Raw genomic sequence first — 22,890 nt, 5'->3', positions numbered from 1 at the left:
AGAAGAGAAGAGAAGAGAAGAGAAGAGAAGAGAAGAGAAGAGAAGAGGAAGAGAGAAGAGAAGAGGAAGAGGAAGAGAGAAGAGAGAAGAGAAGAGGAAAAGACAAGACAAGACAAGACAAGACAAGAGGAAAGAAAACTGGGAGGGGTCCTGGCCAAAAGAGAACCAGTTACTATTTACATATTAGCTAGGCTGAAGTCAAGACAAATAGTAGTATGAGATGAAGCTGAACAGATCAGTTCAAACTGGATTGTGGAATGGCTTGAATGAATGAAGAGTCAGGAGTCCATACTGTAATTGGAAGACAACAGGACCTTAGTTTCCTCCTCTACAAAAGAAGTAGGTTAAACTAGATAATAATCTTTAAAATCCCTTCAGTTCCTAAGACTACGGTGTGACCCAGAGCAAGGCCGTACTCTTCAGGTCTGTTTCCTATCTAGAAAAAGAGGGGGTTAAACTAGATCTATGTCACCCAAGGACCCTTCCAACACTAGCATTCTATGAATGAATACACTACAAGGAGTGTCAAAAGATGTTATTACACTAATGTAAATATTAAGTAGTTTATAAAAATCAATAAAATCTATACTCCTGTGGCAGAATTAGGAGATTCATTCTTGTGAATTTCTTGCTTGAAGTACAGCAACTAGAAATATTTACATGCTACTTACAATGAGGAAACAAACCATTTAAACTAAGAAATTTAGTAATAATAATAATAACAACAACAGGCATTTCTACAGCACTCCACAGTTTCACAAAGCACTTTAAATACATTATCTCATCTGATTCCCATTTTACAGATTTGGGAACTGAGTCCTAAAAATGTGAAATGACTTTGCTTTAGGTGACACAGCTGGCAAGAGGCAGTTAGGACTTGCTTCCAAGGGCACTTTGTGCCACAAATTCAGTGTTCTACTATTAGGCCAGTTACTTAGAAAAATTCCCCAAATCTATTCAGAAGATGGACTTGGGGGAGGGACCATTCTGATTTCTAGCTTCAAGGATCTGAAGGCCTGTCATGTGGAAGAATAGGACTGGTATCTTCTACTTGACCCTAGATGGCAGAATGGAGAACAGTTGCAGGGGCAGTTGTAGATGGGCAGATTTCTGCTTGAGGTAAAGAAAAACTCCTTAACGATCCAAACTGCTCAAAATTGGTATGAAAGGAAGTTCTCTGTCACTGGGGTCTTCCAGGGGAGACTAACTGACCACCTATTAGAGAGGCAGTGTGGGGTACTGGAAAGAACTCTGGATTTGAGGTCATAAGACCAAGATGGGACTCTTGGCTTTGCCACTTTATACACTTAAGATCTTGGCCAAGATACTTAATTTCTCTGGGCTTCATTTTTTCCTCTGTTAAATGAGGGTGATGAACCAGGTGAGCATCTTCCAACAACCTTACATTGCATAGTGTAATCCTATGAAAGGATGGCTTGATTCAGATGCCTTTAAGGGCCCCTTCCAGTTGTGAAATTCTGTGATTCATTTTCTCTATCAATCTACCTTTATCCAGAATTCCCCTCAAATAATCTGGGAATCACATCTGACAACTGTTCTCCCATAGGGGAGTCCCTGAAGCAACCTGACTAATTACATGACTAGAAACTTGACCCAGTCTTAGAGTAACGTGAAGCTTTGCTGCCCCAGACTGCCAGACACACCCTGAATATCCCAAATCGAAAACTCACTTTCTACCTCAGGTCAGTCAAGACATGTTTGAGACTTTAAAAAAGAAAGGGGAAATGCTGTAATGATACCAAAAAATGCTAAGGGGTAAAGGGAAGGGAAGCCCCAGCAACACCAAAGCAATAGCTTCTTTCTTAGTTTCAGAAATGGGCTGTTCCTCCTGGAGACTCCCCAAAGATCCTGAAAGAGCTCCCAGAGAACTTCCTCCATAGGCTCACTGTCCCCTTGGTGATCACCTGTAAAATTCCCATAACATCAAGCTGTTTTCTCAGAAAGACTCCCCTTCTCCCCCACCCCTCAGTTCCATGTAATCCACTTATCACAGAATCCTAGAACATGCAGACTAGAAGGGACCCCAGAAATCATCATCTCTTCAATCTGCCTCATTTTACAAGTAGGAAAACTAAGGGCCCCAAGAGGGGAAGTAATTTGCCCAAGGTCACCCAGCCAGTGAATACCAGAACTGAGAGCAGATCCCATGTTGCTTAACTTCCCAGCCCAGAGCTCTTCCCACTATCCAGAGGGAGAAAATGGTGAAAAATTCTCTGCCTCTCGCCCCCTAAATACCATCATCCTTCCTGAATTTCCTGTTTCATTCAAGAGCACCCATCAATATCATCCAGGCGGAACTAGAGTGCTGCCCTAGTGTAGAAAGAACACTGGTGTTCTCTGGAGTCAGAGGACCTTGGCCCTGAACGTTGGCTTCTTCCTAATTATTCAACTAACCTTGGGTGGCCATTTAACTTGTCTGTTTCTCCTCTTTCAAGTGAGGAGCCAGATTAGATGATCTCTAGGGATCTCTCAGGGTTAAGTGGCCCACCTAGGGCTACAGAGTTGGTAAACAGTAAACCTAGTAAGTAGGTTTCAAAATCATGTCCTCCAAATCTAAATATAATGATTTGCCTGCTGTACCATGCTATCTCTCCTTCCAAATTGAAATTTTTTGGTCACAGGATTGGTGGCATCTTTGATGCCTTTCTTTACCCCACTGCCAGTCCTTCATGTTCTATCAGTCCCTTTTTCACTATTTCCAGATAGGTCTTTATTATCTGGACTATTCACCTGGGCTATTCCACTCCTTCCCTAGCCGATCTCCTTGCTTCCCATCTTTCTCTCATCTCTCATCCCTTCTAATCCATCCTACATAAGGTACCACATTATTCTGGGTATAGTTATAATCCATCACTCCACTTCTCAGAAAACTTCTGTGGCTCCCCATTGATCACTAAATGAAGGAAACTTCTTAGCCTGGCACTCAGAGCTAGACTACAGAGTCAGATTCTAATCTGGCTTCCAACCTTACTTCACAATTTTTCCCCAATCACGCACACTATGCTCCAGTCAAACTAGACGATCTGCCATGCTTTGAATGAGTCTCATATTTTCAGATCACTTTTCATACTGTTCCTTATGCCAAGAAATAGACTTACTACCCATACTTCAAGGCCTGGCTCAAAAGTCACCTCCTCCATCCCTGATCCCTTAAGCTGAAAATGATTTCTTTCTCATTTGACCTCATGGCATTTCTGTATTCTACGTACTTCTCATATTCTAATTTGTCATGGATTTATCCATGCACATGCCTTATCATCCTTTAAAGAGTATGAACTATCCACACAGGAAAAACCAAGTAGATAAAGAACATCTCATCCATTTTGGGACACACGAGTTGAATGCACAACTGATAGAGTTTACCTAATGGCATATACATACAGATGTATATATATTTACACAAATATATAAAAATATATATGGGTGTATGTATATATGTATGCATGTGTGTATATATGATTATATTTGCACATGTGCAAAACTCATTGTCTAATTGCAAGTGTGTATATATGTATTGTTCAGTCTTTCAGGCATGTCTGACTTTTAATGACCCTTTTAACCATAGCACACCAATACTGTCCATGGAGTCTTCTTGTCGAACATACTGGAGTGGTTTGCCATTTCCTTCTCCAGTAGATTAAGGCAAACAGAAGTTAGGTAGTTTGCCCAGAATCACAGAGCTGGTAAGTGTCTGAGGCTGGATTTGAACTCAGGTCTTCCTGACTCCACACCCCATTCTCTATCCACTGAGCCATCTAGTTCCCCTACATATATATGTACACATACACATGTGTTTATATGTGTGCATATACAAGCATGTGTGTATTCATGTATACACATGCACAGAGTACCTGCATGCACACACCCTACAATTAGACAGTGATTTGGGACCAGAAAAGAACAGGAGGAGGGGAATAGGCTATATTGTCTCTGGGAAACTAAGTTCTTTTAATAACTTTAGGATTCTCCCAGAAACAACAGCTAAACATTTTGTTAATACTGACATTCTCCTGATGATAGCCTATGGCTTTGGGTCATGGAACATAACAGTCTCTGAAGACCTGAAACTTTAAAAACAAAATCTTAGAAGGCTGGATCTAGTAGCCTCGATGATGTGCTTTGTCTCCCTCTCTGCTTACAGACTGCATAGCCTCTTCCACATTCTGAGTCAGGTGTATAATGAAAAGAGAGTTGGTCTTGGACTCAGGAAGGCATGAGTTCAAATCCTGCTTTGGACATGTTACTGGCTATATGACCCTGGGCAAGTCATTTAATCTCATCTGTTTCCCCATGTGTGACGATTTCTGAATCTACAATCCTGTGAGCTCTTCCAATTTACTTTCCTAAATTGTGGTGGGAAACAAGTGATTATTTTAAAGTACCATTCCCTCAGAGGCTTCCTGCTCAAAGAAGAAAGCGAGCGTCTTTCCATCTGACTTTGGCCAGTTCACAGAAGAACAGGCTGGGCTGGGCTTGCCCCTAATCATATTTTGCATCTTTAGTCATTCTAGAAAGGATCAAGGGATCTCTCACTCTCAGAGCCTTGCCCCCAAACTGTGTGGTTTTTATTACTGAGGAAGGAGAGGAAAGGAAGCTTCTCATGCAAATGTGACTTTAGTAATTACTTTGAAGGCCCAGAGGCTTTTATGAGGTAAAAGTTGCCAATTTCTCCCCCTTCATATTGGGTAAGGGGATTTGGTAAGCTGGATTTGGAATCAGGAAGATTTGAGTTCAAATAGTCTCAAAATCTTACTAACTGGGGCAGCTAGGTGGCACAGTGAATAGAGCATCAGCCCTGGAGTCAGGAGGACCTGAGTTCAAATTCGGGCTCAGACACTTAATACAAAAATTAGCGTGTGACCCTGGCCAAGTCCATTGGCCTCTCAGCCTCAGTTTCCTTATCTGTAAGATGGGATTTAACTTCGTAAGGGCAGTGCAAGGATCAAATGAGATGATAAAACACTTTTCAAATCTAAAAGTACCATATAAATGTCAGCTGTCATTAGTGGTAGTGTTATCATCCTCTCAAACACCTTTCTATAACTGCCTAGCTTCTGGGCTATATGATAAGGTCTCAACTTTGGCTCCAAATCGGTTCCCTCCTTCCCCTCAAAGGAAAAAATGTTCCAGACTTCAGTGAATTGGCAAAGTCAGCAGCTTAACCAGCTGACCCAACGCAGGGGACCCTCGAATACTGCAACTAATAACAAAGATGTGCTAATTCCTCTAGTGTTTCAAGTTTTACAGAGTATTTCCTCAGAACAACCCTGTGGGATGGTCAGTGCAACGTCAGTAGTCCCATTTCACGGATGAGGAGAGTGACGCCGATACAACACAGCAATGAATCGAACCCCTTGGTTTTAGAGATAAACTGAGTCCCGGAAGGGGCACACGTACCTTATTAGATCTTTCCAAGACGGCCTTCTCCTCCCCGTGCCCCGCGGATCTCTGCTTCTCGTCCAGACACTTAACGAGGTGCTGACACATCTCGGCCGTGGCGGCCAGAGTCCTGCGGAGCTGCTGGGTCTCGTCTGTCAGGGAGCGGCAAAGCACCTCGCTCGTGGCCCGCGCCTTCTCCTTCTCCGCCAGACTCCGCTGCAGCCTCAGGATCTCCCGCTGGCGCTCGTGCTGGGGCTCCAGCAGCAGCCGCTGCAGCTCGCTCTCCTTCTCCTCCAGCTGCTGGTTCAGTTTCTGCACTTCCTAAGGAAGACATTTAACAAAGTCCGCTTGACAAAGAAACAGCCAACTGGAAGTCCCCTCTAATTCGAGAATTCACCGTCGTTATGGGACAACGCACTCCCAGCCAAGCCCTGGTGTTCTGACTGATTATTAATCTGGGAGTTTGGGGGCTTATGAGTTTTTTTCATTCTGAAATTCCATCTCACATTTTGTTTTCATGAGCTGGAACATAATCGTGTATTTTGTGTCATCAAAGAATTCTGCATAATGGTCAAACTACTTGATAAATGACTAAGTGCTGGAATGTGAATGTTTTGTAATGGGGGAGTACAGGAAGAAATTCTCCACCCTCCCCCTCAAATGTTTCTTAAAAGACAAAAAAAATATACCCCAAACCTGACAGTCATTGTCAATTTCCTGCATATAAAATTCAAAGTTTCATAAAAAGGTTGGGTGCAAAAAAAAAAAATGTCAAGAGATGAGACTTTTTATCAATCTATAGACTGTGCTTCGGTTCCCCCTCTCCCCCCCCCCCAGCCACTCCGCCATACTTGCCAGTGGTATGGACCTTCCTACCTCATCTTCATTTCCACCTCTCCCTATTACTTACAGCAGGGAGAAACACCAGAATCAGAAAAATCTGAACCTCTTGACCACCATGGAAGCAAGACACTGGAATGTATTACTAAGAAAGGGGAGTATTTTTTTTAAACAGTGTCACCCAAATAACTGATTTCACTTGTCACCCCAAGACACCAGACCAGGATTCCAGTCCTGGCCCTACCACCAACTCACTGTGACCTTAGTTTAATTACTTTCTCTGTAATTTACTCTGATGTTCAATCTGTGTTGAATGGATTGAACAAGATTATTTCTAAGGTTCCGTCCAACTCTAAAATGTCAACCCTGTGATAAGCAGTTTAGGAGAAAAGGGAATGGATTAGATAATAAGCTCCCTTTTCTACAGTCCTTTAAGAGTTACAAACCACTTTCCTCACAGCCACCTCATCAGGGAGGTAATTGTTTCTTAAACTGAATTGAATTCCAGCCAAACTGACCTATTTGCCAAATGACATTGTGTTTCGGCTCACAGAATGGGCCCCATGCCTGGAATGCTCTCTGGCCTCACCCCTGCCTCTTGAAGTACATGGTTCCTTCAAGAACCAACTTAGGAACTACCTCTTTTACTAGGCCTTTACTTTTTTGGAAGTTAATTGGGGTTAAGGGATTTGCCCAGGGTCATACAGCTAGTAAGTGTCTGAGGCTATCTTTGAACTCAGGTCCTCCTGACTCCAGGTCCAGGGCTCTATTCCCCTCAACACCTGCCTGCCCCAAGGTCTTTACTTATAATCTCATCTATTAGTTCTCTCCCTTTCCTGTCTCTGCAGTTACTTGGTAAAATTTTTAATTTATTTTGCTCCTTTTCCAGTAGAATGGAAGCTGCTTGAGGGTAGAGGCTATCTTCAATTTTGTTTTTATATCTTCAGCCTATAATACATGGTAGGTATTCAATAAATGTATTGTGAATTGGACAGAATGCCCTCTTATAGATCTCAGAGATGAAAGGTCATCTTGAAGGTCACCTAGCCCAATATTCCATTCACTGCATAAATCCTCATTAGAATATCCCCAATAGATTGTATAAGCTCTGCTTAAATACTTCCAGGGACATTTTAGAAAGCTCCTTGTTATATTAAGCTGAAATCTGCCTTCAACTTTAGCTCCATGGTTCTACTTCTGTCCTCTGAAGTGACCTAGAAGAAGTCTACTTTTTATTTTTAGTGCCTGGCACACAAGAGGTGTTCAATAAGTGCTTGTTGACTGATGTGACAGCCCTTCAGTATTTGAAGACAGTTGTCAGCTTGGTATAATAGAAAGAGCACCAGATTGGGGTTAAAGGGTGGGAAAATGGTGTCAAAGGACCTTCAATCCTTGAATCCTGGCTTGGCACCTATTATTCATTCTAGGTATGACCTTGCGTAAGTCACAGGATCATAGACTTAGGGCTTGAAAGTACCTCAGAGGTCACTCTAGGCCATTTCCTCACTTATCAGTGACAGGGTTGGACCAGATGAACTTGAAGATGATATTCCAACTCTGGCCTTCAATAAGTTTCTGATCACCTTTCCTTCCTCTTTCAAGTCTTCTCTTCTCCAGTCTAAAAACCCCCAGTTCTAGCTATGATTCCTCATGTGGCAGAATGTACAGAGTTTGGTCTTCTCATCTTCCTGGCTGCCTTCCTCAGAACATCCTAGTTTGTCAATGTCTTTCTTAAAAGCCCTCTATCTGAACCTCACTCTTATGTTACTAAGACAAAGGACAGTTGAGCAGACCCATACATGCACATTATGTACACAGAGTTTGGTGTAAAAAATACATTAAATTCAAGAGGGAAACAGTCAAGGGTAAGGAATGGGGAGTGTTAAGAGGGAGTTATGGGGTAGCCAGGTGGCTCAGCGAGTAAGAGCACCGGCCCCAGTGTCGGGATGACTTGGGGATCGAATCTGGGCTCAGATACTTAGCACCACACCCAGAAATAACTGGCCGTGTAACCTAGAGCAAGTTACTTAACCCCGATTGCACTGAAAAAAAAAGTGGGAATTATTTAATTTACTTAACTAAAGTTACCAAACTTCTCTGGGTCTCAGTTTTCTTGTTTTCTCATCTATAAAATGAAGGTGTTCAGCCAGATAACCTCTAAGGTCTCTCTCAGATCTAAATTTACTGTACTTGCATTACCTAGGTATCATTGTTATGAGGAAAGTGTTTCCTTAAGGATGCTAGAGAAAGTAAAGCCTTAAAGATGCTAGAGAAAGGGGAGGCTAGGTGGTACAGTGAATAGAACACCAGCCCTGGAGTCAGGAGGACTGACTGAGTTCAAATCAGGTCTCAGACATTTAACACTTACTAGCCGTGTGACCTTGGACAAGTCACTTAATCCCAATTTCCCTACCTTCTTCCCCTCCCCCCCAAAAAAAAGCAAAAAAAAGAAGATGCTAGAGAAAGTATACTGTCAGTTAGAACAACCACCTTGGATTTTTGCCTGCATGGGGGAGGGAAGGGGGGCCTCTGCTCCTCTACATCTGGGTCATTACCTCCATTCTTTGCTTCTTTCTGGCTAGGGAAACTTCAGTGTGACTTTGGGTATCGAAAGGGGGGGGGGGAATCACTTTGAAAATTGGTTTGTCAGCATCACGAGTTGCTCATTAGCAACTTTTAAACACTAATAGGCTTGAATAAACATGACTGGAAAGTGTGAGGTTTGGAATGCGTCTTTCAGTTCTTCAGAAGAGAAGAGGGGAAGTCCTTCTTTGAGATGAGGTTTGATATGATCTGTTCAGTTATGATTGCCACCCAGGTAACTTGTGTGTGCCTAGGTACTATGTGCCCATGGACTCCACCCTGTTCAAATGCCAAGGAGCTGCCCCCATTAGGCTGATTGCTAACTACCTGGGGCATCTACTTACTTCCCTTGGATGATACCATGCCTGAAGTCTGTTTAAGACTACACATGGGCTTGCCCACTAGGAGGAGAAGGCCAAAGTGAAGAAAGATAACAGGATTATATGTAACATATATAATATTTATTCCAGGAGTGGAAAGGTATCGAATTATACTTGACAAGTTGGGGTCTCACTGGAATGACTATTACTGTACCCCAAATGTGGGAAGAGGAAGGTAGCTGATGAAACAGAGAAAGAAACATCCTCTAGGGGAACAAGAAGTCAGAGGGCCTGGGTCTCAACCTCAGCTCTGCTCTGTGCTACCTTTGCCACCATGTGCAAGTCACATCCTCTCTTTGAAACTAATGTTTTGTCTTCTACAGAACTAAGGGATTGGGATGTAGTGGGGCTGTGTCAAAGCAGGTCATCTGTGAGGTCTCCTCTGGTTAAGGATCCTAGAGCAGGGCTTATTAACTACTATCTGTGATCTTATTCAAATATAAAAACATATATATAATATACATACATATATTTGCACAATCATTTTTCAATATAATTGTTTTTCTTTGTCATCCCATGAATTTTATTTTGTGCATTTAAAAACATTATTCTGAGAAGAAGTTCATAGGTTTCAACCGGATACCAAGACACACAAAGAGGTTAAGAACCCCTGAGCTAGAAGGTAAACTAGTATAGCTTAAGTGGAAAAGCAGTGTTGTCAAAAGGGAAAAAAAAGGAAGGCCTTCTCCTATCACAGAGCTCGGTGCATTGCATCCAGGAGGCATTTAATAAATGTCTGGTTGCATGAATTTTCTTAAAGGAAAGAATGTTGAATTGGCAACTGACAGATCCAGATCTGAATCCCGGTTCTACTGTTTACACATCATGTGACAGTGGGAAAGCCACTATTCCAATTGGAGGCTCTGTTTACTCATGTGCACAATACAGACTTTTATACTACCTTCCCCACAGAGTCGTGGCAAAAAGCACCCTGTAATAATTATACCTGACATTTCTATTGAGCTTTGAAGTTTTGGAAGGGCTTTAATAAAACATGATCTCATCTGATCCTGAGAACAACTTTATGAGGTAGGAATTACAGGTTATTACTCCCATTTTACAGAAGAGAAAACTGAGGCTTGGAGAGATTAACTGTCTTGTCCAGGGTTACATAACTAGTAAGAGTGAGAGGAGAAATTTGAGCCCAAGTCTTGGCTGACCCAAAAAACAGGTTTGACATTTTTCCCAAGACCCTGCAAACCATAAATGGCTATGGAGCTGTGAGCTACCATTGTGGGAAGTTCTCCACTAAAGTCCCCATCATGGCATGGAGATGCAGCTGGGTTTGTGGAGGGCTATGGCAGCAGTGGGTAAGATCTGGAACGTCGTACTAGACTGTAAAAACTTCACATGCAGGCCTGATGAAGGACTGAGGGGGTCTGACACCCAGGACCTCTCTTTATGAAGGAGGAGAAGCTTATAATTAATCAATAAACAATTATTAAGTGCCTGCTATGTGACAGACATTATGCTAAGTACAGGGGATACAAAAAGAGGCAAAAAGCTACACCTGCCTTCAAGGAACTTACAATCTAATGAGAGAAACAACATGCAAATATACGAAACAAGCTTCATACAGGATAAAGAGGAAGTAATTAACAGAGGGGAGGCATTAGAATGAAGAGGGCCTGAGGAAGGCTTCCTATAGATCTGGAAGAAAAGCTCTTTGCAAAGCTTAAAAGCACTTGTCAGTGTGAACTTTAATCATCACCACCACAAGGCTGGCCTGGGAAGGACACAATTGTCCCACCAGGTCTGCCCCTGAAAATTACAGATTAAATCATGGTGGGGTTGAGACCTGCTCAGATGAAGTCATGTGGGCAGTGATGTTTGGCAGTCCATTTCTGAGCCATAATAAATTACAGTTTCACCTCTCTCACTGAAATTATAGCTTTCAATTTCCCTGCATGTTTGCTAACAGACGGGGTGTTCCCCTTTTTAGAAAAACATGGTTTTGTTCAGCCCAGGATATAGGAAGAGATGCTTTTTTTTTAGTTTGCAGTTGCCCTAAAGATCATTCTCTGTTAGCTCAGGAGTTCTTAACCTGGAGTTTGTGAGCTTGAGTGTATTTTTTAAAAATTATTTTGATAGCTGCATCTGAATATAATCAGTTCCCTTTGGGATTCTATATATTTTATTTTCTGCATTTAAAAATACAATTTTGAGAAGAGGTCCATAGGCTTCACCAGATTGCTAGTGGGGCTTCATGACACAAGAAGGATTAGAACCCGTGGACTAGCTGGAGAAAAACAACATAACTATTGAAGCAAATAAGCAGGAAAACAGAGGAAGAAGTGGAAAGGCATTCTTGGGTTTGTCAAGCACAGGGCACAGACATGTTTTAAGGACTACCTGGCCTTTTCCCACTCGGAAATTAATTTTCAGAATTTCAGTTTCAAAGGCTCTGAGCTTGACCATGATGCAGAGTACAGCCCTGGAGAGGGGAAAGAGCCTAAACACGGAGGCAGAAGACCTAACTTTGGGTTCCAACTTTGCCCCTTGAAAGTCAAGCTAGAAATTTTCAACCAAAAGCCTAAAGGAAGACTTTGATTGAGTCTATCAATTATCCCAGGTAATCCAGCCCTATCAGAAGAGAGCTCAGGGCTTCCTCTCCCCCACCCCAATCTTTGTAAAATAAGAGTCAAGCTATCTTCACAATGATGCATCTGAGACCAAAGCCCATCTTTCTTTACAGCACAGCTTACCTAATTACTGCTAGTTCTTAGAACACAAGAGCCATTACCAAGTGAGGTAACATTTTTACTAACTTTATTGCAATGTTGGCACCTTTCCCACAATACCATGCTGGCTTTATAACCAAAAACTGCTATGAAAACATGAGCAATCATCATTACTCCATTGTGGGCAGTTTCTCCTCTTAAATTCTCCTCCAGTGCTTACTGTGGCCCAGAAATGGCCAGAGCCTGGCCTGGAATTCCTTATTGACAAATGCTGGAAGTGTTGGCACACAGACCCCAAGTCCCTAAGGAAAGTCTCAAAGTGGCTGCTTCTTCACTTCACCAGATCTGTCTCCAATACACTGGACCCAAGTTTGAGGTGTAAAAGCTTAATCCAGTCTTGTTAAGAAGCTTGAGGGAAAACCCTAGCCAAACTGAAACACACACACACACACACACACACACACACACACCCTATATTCATTATAGTCCCCAAATATTTCCATCATGGTGTAGTAGAAAAAGCCACACTGTCCTACCTAATCACAGAACACCAGAATATCATATAAAGGATCCTTAGAGATCATCTAATCTGATCCAACCGCCTCATTTTACAGATGGGAAAATTGGGGGTCAAAAAGGTCATTTAGGAGTTACTGAAGGGGCAGCTATATGGCACAGTGAATAGAGCACCAGCCCTGGAGTCAGGAGGACCTGAGTTCAAATGAGGCCTCAGACACCTGATACTTACTAGCTGTGTGACCTTGGGCAAGTCATGTAACCCCAATTGCCTTGCCTTCCCTCCTTCAAAAAAATCAAAACAAGAGTTACTGAAGATCGCATAGCTGGGACTAGAATTCCTATTTCCTGACCTACTCCAGTAGTCTTTCCTATCCCACTTTAAAACCAAGCATTGCCACAATGTAACCCTGGGCAAGGTACTTCCCTCCTCCAATTGCATCGGTTAAAACAAGAGTTTGACTTCGATGCTTTAAAGCTCCCTCCGAGATCCCATGCTTTGGTATGCCAATCTGCATTCCATATTGATATGTGTTTGGGTACTTATCACTTAGACTCATTAACAGGTAAAGCAGGATGACACTGAGAAAGACACCACCTCTCTAAACAGCAGTACCCTGTCTATAAAATGGGGATAATCATCCTTATATTCCAATCTAATATTTATTTAGAGAAATGTGAATTATACACACACACATAGAAGTGCTAGACAGATCTTCTAGGTTTATTGAATTATAAAGACAACAACATCTTTTGCTCAGTTCAGGCCCATGATACTGAAAGACATGAAGTGATCTAGAGAAAAGTGGTAAGGTTCTCCATACCTTCTTACTTATGACGGAAGGTAGGAATCCAGAGAATAACCCCTTTGACAAGATTCGGTGGGAGGCCACACATAGCTAATTGCAAAGCTCCCTATACAATTTAAGAATGGCTCCCATTTATATAAACCCTTTTCTTACAGCAACCTCAGGCGTAGCTAATGCAAGTGTTATTATCCCCATTTAAGAGATGAGGAAACTGAGACTCAGAGATAAAGCAATATGCCCAGGGTCACATAGGTAGTGTAAGAGTTGGGACAGGAGCTAGCTAGAGCATACAGCCAGCAAGTACAGGAGCCAAGATCGCATCTCAGCTCTCTAACTTCTCAATCCAAGACTGTATGACAGTTCTTGGCATATTAATTGCATTTTATCAATGCATGTTGATCAATAGACTTCTTTCTACTTCACCACCACAACTGCAAAAACTGAAGAAGAAAAAAAACTAAAGCAAATTGAGGGCATTGGATGTGTGTATTAGCTTCATGAATAGCACAATGTCTGGCATACCAAAGAGTATCCATTTTCCTGGGTACCATGCAACGGTGGCTTTCAAAGTATGATATGGGGATTCCCAGGTTGTCACATTTCACAAACCCACAGAATCTTAGAGCTGCGATCTTAGATCTCAGAGACCATTCAGTCTGACTCCCTCCCTTTACCAGAGGGCTGCTTCCTGTAGTATTTGTGGTGACAGGGAGGTGTTGTGGAAAGTGCACAGGAGGAAAGATTGACAGAACACCTACCAGGGAGTCAAGAGAGGGGATTCCGCCTGCGTGGGTTAAGGGGCTGGCCTATATGGTACAGAGAAGGAGTTCTTCTTAATGTGGAGTATATGAGGTTTTGGTTTTTAAATATATATATATATATGTATATATTGACGTTATTTCAATATGATTGGTTTCCTTTGTAATCCTACATTTATTCATTTCAAAACATGGTTCTCAGAGGGAATCCACAGGCTTCACCAGACTGCCAGAGGGAACTATGACACAAAAGATTTCAAGAACCCCTGATGTAGAAGGTCATCTTCCGATTCCAAGATTTCTCTGAACCAGCCATGCCATTACTTTGCCATTTGATCATGGGAAAATCATTCACCTGTTCTGAACTCAATACCTTCAGATAATAAAATGGAAGATCTGTCCCACAGGACCGTTTTGAGGCTCAAATGAGGTTAACAGTATAGGAGCACACCGTATTAAGGGCTATACAAAATCCAAGTGTTATTATGTTCATGACGCACTACTTCACTCATGCTGAGGAGCTGACGTTAAGGAGCTTGACACTGGCAAGTCCCAGAAAGTAGGAAAAGGTAGACAATCTGCCTGTGTGTCTGTTGGATGGTCTAACTCATCGACGGTTTGACTGCTGTTGGGAAGGGGGTATGGAGGGAAGAAGAAAGAATTTTTCAGCTAAGGCAGCTTTCTAGGACTTGGGTAGGGATCAGCATCATTCAGTCCATTAGAACATGTTGTTCAGTTGTCCCAAACATGTTGATTCTTTGGGGTCCCATTTGGAATTTTCTTGGCAAAGATACTAGAGGGGTTTTGCCTTTTCTTTCTCTAGTTCATTTTTACAAATGAGGAGCTGAGGCAAACAGGGTGGAGTGACTTGCCCAGGGTCACACAGCTAGTAATGCATGTTAAGCACATGCTCTGTGCCAGGCACTTAAGGATACAAGTACAAGGAATGAAACAATTTTTCCTTGCAAGAAGTGCATATTGTAATGGAGGAGGCAACCAATACCCATATACCACATCTATAAAGCTATATAGGCAGCTAGGTGTCTCAGTGGATAGAGTGTTAAGCCTGGAGTCAGGGAAGACTCCTCTTCCTGAGCTCAAATCTGGCCTTGCACACTTACTAGCTGTGTGATCCTGGGCAAGTCATTTCACCCTGTTTGCCTCAGTTTCTTCATCTGTAAAATGAGCTAGAGAAGGAAACAGTAAGCCACTCCAGTATCTTTGCCAAGAAAATTCCAAAAGGTGTCACAAAGAGTCAGAAATGACTAAATAAAAATAAAGCAAATAAATACAAAATTACAAGATAGTTCAGTACAAGATAGTTTGGGAGGGAGAGTGCTAGCAATTGAGAGAAACAGCAAAGGCTTGATGGAAAAAGATAATGCCTGAGCCACAGCCTAAAAGACTCGGTGGGGTAGAGGTAAGGAGGCAGTGAATTCTAGGCATGGGAGACAAAGATACTGAGATGAGAGATGCAGCATCTTGTGTCTAGAGCAGAGAGAAGGCCAGTTTGGCTGGATTGCAGAGCACAGGACAGAGTAACTGCCAGTGAAAGACAGGTTGGCACCTGGTTGGGTAAGACTTTAAATGCTAAATAGAGGAGTTATCTTTTTGTCCTGAAGTCATTTGGAAGCCACTGGAGTGGGTTGAGTAAGGGAGTCATATGGTCAGATGTGCCCTTAGGGAAAATAGCTTGGCAGCCACATACAGAATGGACTGGAATGGGGAGAGACTTGAAGAGGTGACAACAATTAAAAAGCTATAGCAATTAGGGGCGGCTAGGTGGCACAGTGAATAGAGCACTGGTCCTAGAGTCAGGAGGACCTAAGTTCAAATCCGGCTTCAGACACTTAACACAAAAACTAGCTGTGTGACCTTGGGCAAGTTACTTAACCCAAATTGCCCCTCAAAAAAAAAAGGCAAAAAAAAAAAAGCTGTGGCAATCATCTAAGTGGCAGGTGATGAGGACCTCACTTCAAGTGGTAGTTGTATTAGTGAATGGAAAAGTCACATGCCTGGGATGTCCTGAAGGTAGAAAGAGCAAGATTTGGCAACTGACTATATTTTACAGGGTGAGGGAAAGTGAGAAATCCCAAAAAAATGCTGAGTAAGCACCCATACTGACAAAATTACAGATCCTTAGAGAACTGAAGAAGGATCATCATTATTCTTCATTGTTTCAAGCTTGAGTGCCTGCTTAAGACACTTAAAAGACAACACTTAAAAGACAACAAAAACCAGAAATCAAGGAGTTTAATCTCAGAAATATCAAACTTTGCCCCATTCATTAGAGAATCAAAGAAAACCATAAGATACAAGAGCTGGAAAGGATCTCAGATCAGGAAAATGAGGACTAGAGAATGGACATGACTTGACCAAGGTCATACCGCAGTTAGCGTAATCACCCAGACTAGAGCCCTGGGACTCAGAAGAGCTTGGACAATGGCCAATTTTTACTCCATAGGACTGATACTAAGGAATCCTATTTGTAGGGAGGTGGTGAACTACAGGTGCAGAATGAGCCACAGGCTCTGAGACACGGTCAGTGTGTCACTCCTTTTTGCTCAGCTATACTACCATGTTACAAAAAGAGGTCTGATGGGAGTAGGGATTATTGGGAAGTGAGCAATCTTTTAAGCATCAAGAAAGCTTTAAAAAAAGAAGACCCTGGCCCTTTAACATCCCAGTTCAGGATTCTTGCTTAGAAGAGTTTATCTTTTTAAAACTTTTGGTGACAAATTGGAGTCCATTTTCTTTATTTCACTCTGGGCTTAAGTCAAATCTCGCTCAGTAACTCAGATTTTCTTTTGGTGGGGAGTAAGGGGGAAGGTGCACAAAACAATGGAAAAGACCTGCTCCTAGGGCAATTCAAGGCACTAAACAGGAGCTTGGTGGCCAAACCCAATCTCTAATATTAAGCATATTAACCTCCCACTCCAGCCTACAGGAGACTTCAGTTTCCTAGAAAACAAATAAATAACGGAATAAACATCAAGGGTCTGTAATCTCTTTGTGCCTCCTTGTGTTTTGGGGGAAAGTGAAGGTAATGGAGCATCCTAGAATCTCCATCTTTAGTGAACACAATTGAGTCAGCTCTGTGTGCCTAGATGCCTCTCTTGGGTTTCCCCATCTGCTAAAAGAGGGGGTTGTACCAGACTAGATAATCTCCAAAGTGCCTCCCAGCTAAAACATTCATGGGCCTCAAGTCCCTTTTAGAGCAGGGAGAAACCTTGGAGATTATCTAGTCTGGTCCCACACTCTCACTTCACAGATGGCAAAACCCAAGAGAAGCACCCAGGCAACTAATTTGGAACGGAATTTACTATAGAAGGGGCTTCCAACAATAAAGGGCGGGGCGGAAACAAAAGATCTTTCTACTACGGATGCTACAAGGGATACACACTCCAAATTCCAATATTAATAAGCTTTTACTGTTTCTAAGCAATCGGGATTTTTTTTTCTGGAAAAGACTAAAGGAAAACACCTAGTCATAGGAATATAGATCTGTTGCTGAAAGACATGTCAAAGGTCAACAAATCTAACCTACTCATTTTACAAATGAGGAAACTGAGGCACAGAGAAGTGAAGTGACTTGTCAGATCACAAAGCTAGTAAGTAGTTCAACCATTTTTTTTTTTAACAACGGGGAAACTGGGGCACCTGTTGATAGCAAAGTGTGCAAAGTGGTTTGGGAATCTGCCACTAAATCTATTAAGAGATGACATCAATTAACTTCTCTGGCCTTAGCACAGTGCTTGGCTCAAAGTCTCTGTTGAATAAATGCTTGTTGATTGATAGCGCCTCGGTTTCCTCCAACATAAAATGATAGTGTTGGACTATATGACTACATGACCTACCTACAGGGTTCCTTTCAGCTCAGCAATCTAGATCTTGAAGGCACCAAAGATGGTCCAACGAAAATCCCCTCCACAAAGTCCGCTACTTAAGCAGACCACTTCTAGAGGTGGGGAGCTCTCAACCTGTCCAACTTTAGTGGTTTCTTCCACCTTGGGACTGCTTGGACTGCCCCTATAGAACTACGGAATCTCGGAGGACATCTAGTCCAACCCGTACGTGGGCAGGGATACCCCAACGGAGTTTCTGCCAAGCATATCTGCCTCTTCTTGAACACTTCCAGTGATGGAGATCTTACTACCTTGGGAGGCAGCCCAGCCAGGCAATCAGTGGGCACTGTTCTTTGGGCCAGCCCTAATTGTTCCCCTCAAGTGAGCTGTGGCTCTCAGCCACCTCAGGAAAGGTGGACAGAGTTGGGGACAGGGAGGGTAGGGACCAGGGCGAGCTGGGGGGAGAAGGAGTTAGGGAGGGAGCCTCCTTACCTGCCCCAGCCCGTCCTCCCGGGCCCGAGCGCTGGTCTCCTGCTCGCGGAGCTGCTCCTTGAGATGGGCTACCTGCTCCACCAGCCCGTCCACAAGGGACGGCGCGGGCCCGGTCCCCAGCCCGGTCCCGGAGTTCTCGTAAGCGGCCAGACTCGCCCGTAGGCGTGCCACCAGGGCGTCTCGGGAGGCCAGCTGCCCCCGAAGGAAGTTCAGCTGCTGCACAGTCTCATGGTAGAGGCCGCAGAGCACGGCTGCACGCGGAGCCTGCTCCCGGAGCCTCCGGTTCTCGCGCTGCAGCCGCTCCACCGCCTCCTCCAGCTGCTCGGCCGGGGGAACCTCCCCGCTGCTGGGCCCGGGCCGGGAGCCCTTCTTGCTGGCCTCGGAATCTTCCGTGCGGAGGGACGACATGGCGGCAGGAAGCCGGCCTGAGCTAGGAGCCCAGGAGAGGCCCCGGCCCCGGAGTCCACTGGAGGTCAGGAGGTGGCTCCGGGCTGACAGTCCTTGCAGGAGGCCGGGCTCGGGCTCAGTGGGACGCCAGGAAGAAGCTCTGGGCCCGGAATCCCGGCAGGAAGCCAAGCGGAGGCTCCGGATGAGAGTCCTTGCAGGGAGCCCGGCTCAGGGTCCTTGCAGGAGGCCACGGAGGGGCTCTGGGATGAAAGTCTTTGCAGGAAGCCCGGCTCAGGCTCCCTGGGAGGCTCCGGGATGAGAGATCTTGCAAAGAGCCTGCCTTAGGCTCCGCAGAAGGTGAAGAAGGGACTCCGGGCTCAGGAACCGCGGAAGCCAAGGCGGGTCTCTGGGATGAAAGTCCTTGCAGGGAGCTGGACTCAAAGTCCTTGTAGGAGACCAAGGAGGGTCCGGGCAGGGAGCTGGGTCAGTGTCCGCTGGTGGTTCGGGGTTCAGCAGCCCCAAAAGGAACTGCCGGGGCTAAGAGCCTTCGCGGGGGTGGGGGGGGGTCCCAGCTGAAGGGGGAAGCTGAGGAGGTGGGTCGATAGGGGGCCCGGCGGGCCGGGGGGGGGGGCGGGGGGGGGGGGCCCCGGGGGGGGTTCAGAGGGGGGGCGGGGGCCCTGGACCTCAAGATGCTTTTAAGCGGCGTCTAGGAAGTTGGGGCTAGAACTAGGCAAGCTGAAGGGGAGGAGGCTGGGGAGGGCCCAGGCAGAGCTGGGCGGGGAGAGCACACGGCAACGGGAATTTCCTGCCGGGGCTCTCCCCAAGCATTCCCTGGGACTTTTCCTCCTGCGCGGGAGCCTGGCCTGCCCTTCGCCGTTTTTCCGGGCAGCGACCAGAAGAGTAAGGTGGTTGCTTAGGCCATTGCAGTATGGTCCTGCGCTGGCACGGAAGGACGGAGAGCGCGGCCGGGGCAGCTGTCCCGGGTAGCTGCTTTTGCCTGGGGTCTGAGTCTGTGCTTCTCGCCAGCCTACGAACTCCTGAGGGCTCAGTCCCGGCGCTTCCCTTTGTCTCCCCAACTCTGCCTCCTAGCAATTAGAACTGGAAGGCCCTTGGAGATCAGCTAGGCCATTTTAGAGAAGAAAATGAAAGTGAATGGGGGGGGGGGGAAGTGACCTGCCCAAAGTCACACAACCTGTAAGTCAGTTACTGAAATTCAGACCCAGATCATTTGACTACAAATCCAAAGTGCTCTTTTCACCAAACCAAAGTATTTCCTATCATATGTTCCAACCCCCTCAGTTTGAAAGACAGTATCTGTTACTAGTGGAATAAGCCAGGGTAATACCTGGTTACCAGTTCCAGGTAACTTCCCCTCTCTAAAAAGGTCTAGGATTCCATGAGGTTTTTTTGGACATGGCCAATGTGGGAATTTGTTTTGCTTGACTATACATGTTTGCAACAGGGGATTTTGCTTTTCATGCTGGGGGGGGGGGGGAGGGGATGGAACGTGAGAGAGAGAGAAAATGGATCTTTGAGGGAAAATTAACTAAAAAATAAAAGATCTATGACTCTATAAAGTAAAAGGAGTAGTAGTGGATTTGGATCAGGACCTAGGACTTGGAATCAGAGGACCTGAGTTCTAGGACCATCTTGGACAAGTCACTTTTGACCTTAGTGGAGAGATTTTCCATTTCTGAATCTTGGACCCCTCATCTGTAAAATGAGAAGGTTGGACAAAGAACTAATAATCATGCTATACTTCTGCCCTGATTAGACCACATCTAGAATATTCCATTCAGTTCTATGGGTCACATTTGAGGAAGGAAATGGATAATCCAGGGAGCTCCAGAAGTAAACAACCGGGATGGTGAAGAACTTCAAACCCATGCCCTCAAACCAGAGAAACTGGGAATGTTTGGCCTAGAGGTCAAGAGATTCAGAGAAGACAGGAAGTATTTGAAGGCATATTGGGTTTTTTTGTTTGTTTTGTTTTGTTTTTATTAATTTGTTTACTTTTAGTTTACAAGATTCAATTCCACAATTCCTTGAGTTTCACATTTTGTCCCCTCCCATGGCGGCATACAGTCAAGTACAGGATCTGTAAATACTTTCACATTATATACATTAGTCAGGTTATAAAGATGGATTGTATCAGATGGAATGAAAATTTGTAAAGAGGACATAAAACCAAACAAGAAAAGGAAAAGATCAGGTAGTTTGCTTCAATCTGGATATAAAGTCAGTTCTTTCTAGTTCTTTCTCTGGATGTACACATTTCTCTCCATCATGAGTCTTTTGGGATTGACTTATGTCACTGCATTGCTGAGAAGAGTCCAGTTTATCAAAGTTGGTCATCACACATACGCTGTGTCTGTAATTGTGTACAAATTTCTCCTGGTTCTACTCTTCTCACTCAGCATCAGTTCGTATAAGCCTCTCCAGGTAAATATGAAGTCCATGTGCTCCTCATTTCTTATAGCACAATAGTATTCCATAATATGCATATACCATGACTTGTTCAGCCATTCTCCAGTTGAGGCATATTGTTTTGAAGAGAGATTATCCTTCTCTCAGGGTTTCAAGTCAAGTATATTAAGCATCTCCTAAATTATAAGTAGGGTTGCTAGGTGGCACAGTGGATAGAGTGCCAGGCCTGGAGTCAGGAAGATTCATCTTCCTGAGTTCAAATTCGACCTCAGACATTTACCAGCTGTGTGACACTGGGTGAGTCATTTAACCCTGTCTGCCTCAGTATCCTCATATGTAAAATGAACTGGAGAAGAAAATGACAAACCACTCCACTATCTTAAAAAAAAAACAACCTCAATAGGGTTACAAAGAGTAGAACATGACTGAAAATTACTAAACAACAACACATTTCAGGCACTGTGCAAAGGACTGGAGATACAAAGGTCAAAAGATAGTCCCTGCCCTCAAAAAGCTCACAGTCTGATGAGACAACATACAAAAAACTATATACAAAAAAAGAGACTTCATATGAGATAAATTAGAAATACTCAACAGTGTACTTTGAGTAGCTGTAGTAGCTGGTACCATTAAGGGGAATGGGGCAAAGCTTCTTATAGAAGGTAAGATTTGGAAGCAGCCAGAGAAGGGGGAGAGTGTTCCAGGCCCAGAGGACAGCCAGCAAAAAAGAAGTTAGGAGAGAGTCATGAATCCTCTTTTTGTGTTCTGCTATGTATGTACACAGAAATGCCTTTGAGGGATGGGGTGTTCAGATTCATAATGTTAAAAAAAGAAATTATAAAAAGAAGAGGGATTAGCCTTGTTTGGCCTGACCCTAGAGGGTGAAATTTGGAGCCGTGGGTAAAAGCTGAAAAGAAGCCAATTTAGGCTGGATGGGAGGACCAACTTCCTAACAATTACAGTAATGAAAACGTGGGATAGGTTGCCTCAGGGGAAGAGTGCCTCCTTTCACTGGAGATCATTCATTAAAACTCTTGGAGGAGGGACACTTACTCCTGTAATGATTAGATTAGATGAGATGAGATTCCTTCCAGTTCTCAGAGCCTGGGATTGTTTGACAAAATGCTCTGCAATTCCTTTAAGATCTAAGTGCCATTATTCAATAAATGTCCAAGATAGTAAAAAATATGTATTAGTACATGCTAGTAGGCAAATAAATGATTGAGATAAAACTACGAGAACTCAGAGGAGGGACTTCCTTTTGCACTTTCCACACTTCCTTCCTCCACAGGCCTCAGAGTCTTCTATAGTCTTGCATCAATTTGGGGAGTTTCCATGTTATTGTTTTTTTTTTTTTGTTTTGAATTTATGAGTGCCCCTTGTTGCAATTCCCATGAAAAAGCCAGGGAATCATAGACTAGAGGGACCTTAGGGATTATCTAGGTCTGCCCTCCTCATTTTATAGGGGAACACCCATATAAGATTACAAAGCTAATGAGTCAGGGACAGAGTCATAGTGTCCTAGTTCCCAGGACAGAGTACATTTAAAATCATTTAAAAATGACCTTGCCTCTAATCCTCTCTTTGTTTCACCTTTGCAGATGTGTGTTTTATCTCCCTCGGTAGATACCTGTAAGCTCCTAGACTGCTGGATTGTATCTTAATGTATTACTTTGGACCATGTGGGGCTAAGCACCTAATAATTGTTCTGCAAATAAGTGGTGGATTTATCCTTATGTGAAAATAATCACTCGTCAAAAATGGATAGGGAT

At 43.8% G+C, this 22,890-nt stretch overlaps 1 protein-coding gene across 1 annotated transcript in view; it reads right to left on the bottom strand.

Annotated features, from left to right (window-relative positions):
* The window catches only part of TNIP2 (TNFAIP3 interacting protein 2), a 33,323-nt gene extending 13,168 nt beyond the window's left edge, over nucleotides 1-20,155 (bottom strand). The window contains exons 1-2 of the mRNA XM_069070892.1: nucleotides 18,305-20,155; nucleotides 5,419-5,721 (exon numbers count right to left, since the gene is read on the bottom strand). Of these exons, the coding sequence (XP_068926993.1) occupies nucleotides 5,419-5,721; nucleotides 18,305-18,712 (711 nt within the window). The 5' untranslated portion in view covers nucleotides 18,713-20,155. The remainder of the gene's footprint in view (nucleotides 1-5,418; nucleotides 5,722-18,304) is intronic.
* Nucleotides 20,156-22,890: the final 2,735 nt, after the last annotated feature.

This window comes from Petaurus breviceps, unplaced genomic scaffold (assembly GCF_028583685.1).
Source record: "Petaurus breviceps papuanus isolate PSGF00001 unplaced genomic scaffold, PetGlider_PUasm1.0 140, whole genome shotgun sequence".
Classification (NCBI taxonomy): domain Eukaryota; kingdom Metazoa; phylum Chordata; class Mammalia; order Diprotodontia; family Petauridae; genus Petaurus; species Petaurus breviceps.
The sequence above is the reverse complement of the archived record's forward strand: the minus strand, read 5'-3'. Positions and strand labels throughout refer to the sequence as shown.